This window comes from Empidonax traillii, unplaced genomic scaffold (assembly GCF_003031625.1).
Source record: "Empidonax traillii isolate 1590-97213 ecotype Southwest subspecies unplaced genomic scaffold, ASM303162v1 scaffold569:size410440, whole genome shotgun sequence".
In the NCBI taxonomy this organism is placed as follows: Eukaryota; Metazoa; Chordata; class Aves; order Passeriformes; family Tyrannidae; genus Empidonax; species Empidonax traillii.
The window spans coordinates 31,714-39,893 of NW_020955762.1; the positions used below are offsets into that span (position 1 = coordinate 31,714).

Sequence of the window (8,180 nt, forward strand, 5' to 3'; positions counted from 1 at the left end):
ACTGCTTTATCAGGTCAAACAGCAGGTGTCTGCAGATAAAGCAAGAGAACACAGGTGTCCCTTCATCTGCAGAGCTGCAATTCCAACAAGGGCTAGTCCAGCAAAGCAGGCAGTCACCACCTGGGAAGGGCATGGAAAACAGTTGTTTGCTGAAAAACCACTATTTTTAAGACTGTATCTACACTAGATAAACTTTGTCATTTGAGAAGAACTAGCAAAATATAAACAAACAAAAAAAAAATCCCACAGCTATGAACATCAGAGAGTGTCTAGCATAAATCTGGCTTCTCTTTCCACAGGCATCTACAATGCTGCCCCTCCAAGTTTCTCAGTAGTTTTACAGAGGTTATGTCGTATGCATTATTCTACCTAAATACTTACACAACAGCAGCAAAGCAATACAATCAGGAAGGACTGAAGGACTCCAGCCATTCCCACCATCCAAGTCAGCCGAAGGAAGAGAATAACCCCAAAGATATTCTGCATGCATGGTAAATACACCCCCATCAGGGTGCCCATGCTGGGTGACTGAAAAAAAAAAAAGTTTATATTCACTAACTGAAATTATTCAAAGCACAGATAACCAAAAAAGCCCAGAAGTTCAGTTTTTTAAATGGCAGAAACATGGAAAACATAAGGTAGATAGATACTGTTGTGCTAGACTTCCACAAAACACAAAGCAAAGTCCAAAATCATGAATTTCTGAGCAAAATGCTGACCCTATCACATCTTCACATTTTAAGTAATTACCCTTTAGCACTTAACCCCAATTACTAACAACAAAAAAGGTATTTATTTGTTTTATTGTAGATCCACAGATATTCAAGTATGAAACCTGTCAAAGGGTGCAGAGCCCGAGTAAGACTGATCCTACCCCACTCCCCAGTTTATAAATTAGTTCCATGGAAAACACACTTTATCAATGCTACAACTAGAAAAGATTTGGAAGCAATGTGGAGACACGTATAATATCTTTTCTTCCATTTTATATATTCCATGTAAAACTAATGGTTCTGCCCTTTCCTATGTTTAATGTCAGCATCAGACTCTGAATCACTTTTGACAGCAACTGAGAAAATAAAGGTTAGTTATGTGACTTCACAGGAAGTGAATGGGTGGCATCCTGCAGAATTCTCCTTTGCCCAAATAGTTATTGTCAAAGGATAGTCAGATCCAAAATTATGACATCAAAGGGTTTCATTTCAAGGAATAAAAAGTGTTTGCTGCATTGGCCCACTGGCACCAGCAGCATTTCAGAGTCCCAAATCTCTGTGGCTTCCTGCCAAGGTATCTCATTACTTCTGCTTTCTGAGGTTTCCATTTGCATTTAAAATTACACTGAATTCTAAAACATAGGGGGAATGGAGTGTAACTTCTCAAAGGCTCATCCCTTTTTATGCTCCCTTCTATAAACCTGAATTACAAAATATATTATAGATAGACAACATTTAAAGAAACTCTTGAACAATCATTTAAATGATAAGGATATTAAAGGGAGGTGACAGCACTTGTTCAAATTTGACTCCACACAGCATTACCTCAATGCAAAAATAAACAGGTCACATGTACCTTCTTAAACAAAAAAGTACTGCTGCTTTGGATTAATGACTAAAGACAAGCACATTACTCTTAAAATGATAAAATGGCTGTCAAAAACTTTACCTAAGGTAAGTCAATAGTGTATTCAGTACACAAAGCAAAATCCTAGAATGTAGGGGTTAACAGTGGGTCTGTTAGCTCCCTGGAAGAGGAGATTGACTTGGGAAACTTTCGAGTGTGGCCTTGAAGATAAGTAAGTTTTATACACAGTCTAATTGGGGAATGAGGGTGGACTGTGACTCCGTAGATTTGGTATGTGAGAACCACAGCCTTGTCCTTGGACATCTGCAGGTGTCTCACGATTGCTGCCAAGTGTATCAGTAATGACAAGTGGCCAATGAGGATGTTGTTGCTGCTTGCTACTTGCTTGCTGCTTTTTGACAATGACATAAAAGGAGCTAGGATTTTTAATAAAGGAGGCCTTTTCTTATGTTGCCCTGAATCAGCCTTCTTGTGTGTTTTTTACTGGACCATCACGACATAATGGCAACACTAGAAGAATTAAGTGTTTATAAGATCACAATAAGAAGCCTAGGAATTTAGTGCTTCAACTTGTAATTACATGTTACAACTCAGAATTTTCTTGTCTGCATTAGGAATCTGTCCTGATAGAGATGAAAGAAAACTGTGTCCAAGAGTATGATCTAAATCATTCTTTTGTTAGAAATGCCTGGAATTGCTGACTGAATTTTTTTAAGTCAGCTTTGAATTCCTTGTGTGGCTAGAGTTAAAACACATACACACTACAATGCCGGTGAAACTCCTGAGGTAAAGTAGGCAACAGAATCATATGCTGAGGGTTTGCAATGAAGTAACCCTGTAAGACCTACCAACACAGGGCCAAAGCTGTTATTCAGCTGTTCCAGTGCCATAGTACAGAAAAAAAAATTAAAAAAAAATTCCCTAAACCATTACCTGCCATTGTATAAAAATTACCAGCCTAAAGAACTAACCTGCTTTATCAGGATTATGCATAAGGACAAAAGGAATTGTTGTCCTCTGATAGTTACAGAAAGGACACTTGTATGTAAGTGTCCTGATCAGGGCAAGGTAAGGATTTTTTACTGTTGAGTTGCTCCAGTACTGTTGTGGAAGAGAATCTTCACAGGGTATGATGTACAGTGTACTTGTTTCCTCAAGGAAGGGGAGGTTTAGATACTTTTGATTCCAACACCTTCATCTGATTCACACTGTGTCTTCAGCTGCATAAACATTAACTGAGGAATTACTAAATAATATTGCCAGGCACTGGCAGATTTTGCCCAGCACAGGGGCTTCCCATTCTCACATTAACACACGCTTTGCCTCTTAAGGACACATTCCACATAATTTTATCGTCTATCTGACCCTTCATTCATCAGTCCCTCCTCTCACAACATCTCTGAACGCAGCAGCCAGCATCACGTGAATTTATCAGATGTGTGGGTATGTCTGGGATAAAGGAGTTAACAGTTTGTCAAAACTGGCATCTGAGAAAAGAACTTGTTGCTCCTACACAGAAGCAGCAAGTGGACCACAGTTTCTGTGTATACTACACGACAGTCTTCCAAACACTACGAAGCAAGTGACTTTTCAGCCTACCCTTTACACACTTCCCAACACCTGCTTCCTTTGCATAAGAATTCACTTTAGCTTAGCTCCTTCCGCTCTTCTGCCCTATGTCGCTGCAGCTTTGCTCCACTGCTCCATCATCTTCTCCCTCTTAAGTGGCCTCTTACACCTATCAAGTTACAAGCTCACTTCAGTCACAGAGGAAGAGAAATTGTGCATTAGTTGTATAGTTGTGAGACCACTGCAGAGCAGAGCAGCCTAGGAAATGCCTAAGTGTCAGCCCATAGCCAAAACCCAAGCCACAGTATTACTAAGTGTATCTCGGGCATAAGAGTTTAGTCTAGATTTTCTTACTCTGCGGCAAAAAAATACCTGTAAGAAAGAACAATCCACAAACGCTACTTGAACCAACTTGTTCACAGAAATATTTAACACCAGTAACTTGCAGTGACTTGACCCTTTTTTATAGCATCTGACCATCACTAAGTGACACTAAACCAGTGCTGAAGTCTCAAAGGAATACAACATGAAACAAGAAGGGTATTATTATGTTCAGCCTCAACAGTGAGCAAATGAAAAAATGTAACACCTCATGCTGAATAAAGGAAATAAAACACAGAGACATTTTGAAGAACACTGTTTTAGAACAAGCAAGAAGGGATAGAAAAATCTCGAAAACAGTATCTATTTCAGTGATGCAGATCATGTTTCTGTTCACTCTCATCAGCTGCAGACACATAATTTATATAAATATTGATCGGAGTCTGAAGGACACTATTTCCTTTGTGCCAGTATCATGGGTTATTAAAGCACTTGGCTGCAGGGCTCAGGGGCATTGATCAGCAATGAAAGGTCTTACAGTTGCTCTGTAGCATGAGGACAGACAGCAGCACAGAAATGAACTGCCTTAAAAAAGATACATGAACTAAAATAGTTTATCTATTTTTTTCCATCATGAGAAGGGGATATTTCTGTAGCACTGTGATTATTAAGTGCTTTATTATAAGACTGCATTTAGAAAAGAAAAAGCAACCCCATTTCTACCTTATTACATGGAGTTGTGTCAATCATACCTGACGTGCACCTAACACAGAATGTTACTATCAAAAATATTTAGTGGGGATGCTGAAACAGGATAATATGTTCATATTAAGGTGTTTTGCACTGAAGTGAAATGAATTTAAAAGGATATGATTTGGTTGGGGGGGATGTGCTAGGCCACTGAAAGGTATTCACTGAGAGACCTGTCTTACCTGTCCAGAGAATTACAGACACTTAGTGAAAGGATTGCTTTCCTCAGTTCATTTCTGAATATCAGATCTAGAACCTGTTCATCAGCCTTGCTCTAGTTCTTGTCTACGAGATGCCAGTTCCGGTGAGTGACAGGCAGGTTACTTTTTGTCACATTGGTTGGGTATGTTTTTGCTGAGCACATCTAGTACAGGATTCCACAATGGGTGGATTCACAATGCTGGCACTTACACAGACCTGCTGAGGTGCTGAGTGGACTGTCACACTTCTGTACTCATGCTCAAACAGGAAGGATAAGGTAACAGCAGCACGGAGATGATTAAAAACAAATGTGTAGAAAATTCCCATTTGCACAGTTTCTGAATACCTTCAATCCATAGCCTTGTAGTTGCTGCTTTTGAATTTCCTGGGTTTAATGATTGTAATTATTGGTCAAGTTAATATTCCATCATCTTATATTCTGCAAGATGTTTAAAATTTTATATTGCTCATGGCAAGAGAAGGAGAAGAAATTCAAACTGCAGTCATGACATTGCAGCTGATGTAATTTATCCCAGAGACAGGCATGGAGGTTAAGACTCCCTTAAGGACACTGCAGTGTTTACACAGAAAATACTGAGATATTAACGCAGGATGATACTGTCACTTTTTGAGTGGTTACCAAACCCATTTACAGTAAACATCTGAGAAGCCTGCAAACACACATTTTTGGGACATGGGAGAGCATAATTCAGGAGAACCTAGTCATTAAGCCCACATTCTATTTTGCTCTAGAAGTAATGCTTTAACAAGGACACCAGTCCTTTTTTTATGGCAGTAAACATCTTGAAAATACACAAGCACTTATACAAATCATATCTAGATGTAAAAATATTAACACAACACCTTACCTGGTACTCTAACAAGGATTGAAAACAAGTTGTCAGTTTCCTGTTATTTACCCCATTTTTACCTTATGAAGTTATATGCATTTGCTTTAACCAATTTTACACTACCGCCCCATTGCCAAATTCTCCCAATTCTTTTCCAACAGGGAAGTTTATCCCAGTATTCTGGTCAGGCAATTAATATGGAAATAAACAGAAAAAGTGATCATAACTTTCTCAAAATCCTAAGGACTGTACTGTATCCTCCTCCATGTTTCTTTTGTTCAGGAAATAATCGGTCTGCTTTTGATAGCATAGGATGAAAAATATCTTATATTATGCAGTAATACCATATAACAGCTGATGCCTGACATTATTCCCACCAAAAGCATACTAAAACAGAGATTCAGCTGATATTCCTTATTAATCATGGCTAGGCTTTGCCAACAAAGATTTGAGAAGGGCTCTAGCCATGCTTGCTACAAGCGCACTGATTGCTAAAAAGGCCAATGTGAGATAGACAAGTCCAGTTGCAGAAGGTGCAGCAGAAAGACTCCCTAGGTGACATGGACGAGACGCGATTCTTTCTGTGTTGTCTTTTCTCCTCGAGAGTGATCCTGCGTGTGTTCTCAGAAGCAGCAGCAGCGTTATAGATGGTGTGTCTCCAGGCCTCCCGATTGGAGGCCAGGGCAGACCAATGGTGAGGATCAATATGGCCAAGGCTCAGGGATTGTTTCAGGCAGTCCTTGTATCTCCTCTTCGGGGCTCCTCTCTCACAGCAGCCAGTGGCAAGTTCCCCATAAAGCACGATCTTAGGGAGGCAGTGGTCCTGCATCCTGGAGACGTGCCCTGCCCAGCACAGCTGTGTTCTCAGCAGCAGGGCCTCAATGCTCGTGACTGCTGCCTGTTCAAGGACAGACGTGTTGGTCACATAGTCAGTCCAGTGGATGTTTAGGATTGCACAGAGGCAGCGCTGATGGAAGCGTTCTAAGAGACGCAAGTGGTGCTGGTAAATGATCCATGATTCAGATCCATATAAAAGAGTAGACAGTACAATGGCTCTGTAAATGCTGATCTTGGTACTTTTCTTCAGGTGTTTGTTTTGCCACACTCTTTTATGGAGTTTACCAAAAGCTCTGTATGTCTTTGCTAACCTGTTGTCTATTTCTGCATCAATCTTACCACCTGAGGAGATGATGCTGCCCACGTAATTAAACTGTTGGACTAATTTGAGACCTGTTTCACCAATGGTGATATGGGGATGATGGAAGACTTCCTGAGGTGCAGGCTGATATAAAACTTCTGTTTTCTTCAAGTTGACTTCCAGCCCAAAAACCTCAGCAGCCTCTGCAAAGCAGGATGTTAAACACTGCAGAGCTACTTCTGTGTGGGCGACGAGGGTGGCATCATCAGCGTAAAGCAGCTCACGGATAAGATGATTTAAGGTCTTAGTGTGGGCCTTCAGTCGCCTCAGGTTGAAAAGGCTCCCATCGGTACGATATCGAATGTAGACACCGTTTTCATCATCGAGATCTGCCGTGGCCCTTTGGAGCATCGTGCTGAAGAAGACTGTGAATAAAGTTGGTGCAAGAACGCAGCCTTGTTTCACACCACTGGCTATTGGAAAGGGCTCAGAAAGTGCATCACCATATCTGACTCGACCGCGCTGGTCCTCATGAAGGGAGACGATCATTCTGAGGAACTGGGGGGGACATTCTAAACGTTCCAAAATCTGCCACAGACCTTTTCTGCTCACAGTATTGAAAGTATTTGGTGAGATCAACAAAGATTACGTAGAGTCCTTTGTTCTGTTCCCTACACTTCTCTTGCAGTTGTCTGAGAACAAATACCATGTCTGTGGTACCTCTGTTGGTTCAGAAACCACATTGGTTTTCAGGCAGAAGTTCTGCTATAAGGGGTATTAATCTGTTCAAAAGAATTCTTGCAAGGATTTTACCAGCAATGGAGAGCAGAGTAATACCTCGGTAATTTGAGCAGTCTGATTTATCTCCTTTCCTCTTGTACAAGGTGACGCTGTCCTTATTAATAATGCAAAGGTAAAAATTTTGGACAGACTCAAGAATTACTGTACCACCAAGTACCACACAAAAGAAAAACATAATTAAAATGTTTAAATTACTTTTTTTATGTCATCTTATAGTACCAGAATACAGTTATTGCACCCAGATGACCTTTGTTTTGTCCTGTATTGATATTGACCACAATATTGCAGCACTGTAGTGCATGTGGTGTCAGATAAAATTGAATTTTAAGCTTCATGCTGACTAAATAACTTTGTTAACCCCAGCATAAAACTGTGCAGAATAAGGAGCTGGAGTATAAGGGTGTTCAGCATGGGGTAACATGGTTCTGTGAGAACACTGCTGGTTTTCAACACTATCACTGTCATTTCTTTCTGAAATGGCTCAAACTTTGACAGTGCTTTTAGAGCTGCAGAATTCAAGTACTATCTTAGTGCTTATCTGAAAACCTTTATTTTAACACAGTTGCAAGCAAACTGACATGCCTGCAAGTGCCATAAAATGCAACCACACCACCTGCAGGCGTAGCATTAGCCAAAACATTTGCAGAGGGACTGCCAGAGGAGAAGAGGAGCAGTTATCCCTTCCTGATAGAAATTTAACTACCAACAATCAAGCCTCAACTGCTACCTAGTCATTACAAGGTCAGCCCAAATGGGCAAACCATCTAAATGCAGATCCTTTGGGGCAGAATTCAGTTGCCTAAGTACCTAACACCAGAATGACTCCTGAGCTGCCCCAGGGTGTTCAATCTGACCTCCACCCATCACTCTAGAAGGGTGTTGCCTTCTTCAAATCCTGTGTCATACCTACCAGGCTTGTAGATAGTGCTATTTTAGCTGCCCTGTGCTAAGGAAAAGGGGGGGGGGGG

The 8,180-nt window shown here is 40.7% G+C and overlaps 1 protein-coding gene across 6 annotated transcripts in view; it reads right to left on the minus strand.

Annotated features, from left to right (window-relative positions):
• The window catches only part of SLC12A4 (solute carrier family 12 member 4), a 51,025-nt gene that overhangs the window by 19,951 nt on the left and 22,894 nt on the right, over positions 1-8,180 (minus strand). For all 6 annotated transcript variants that reach the window (XM_027897936.1, XM_027897937.1, XM_027897941.1 and 3 more), the window contains one exon: positions 382-528. In XM_027897936.1, the coding sequence (XP_027753737.1) occupies positions 382-528 (147 nt within the window). The remainder of the gene's footprint in view (positions 1-381; positions 529-8,180) is intronic.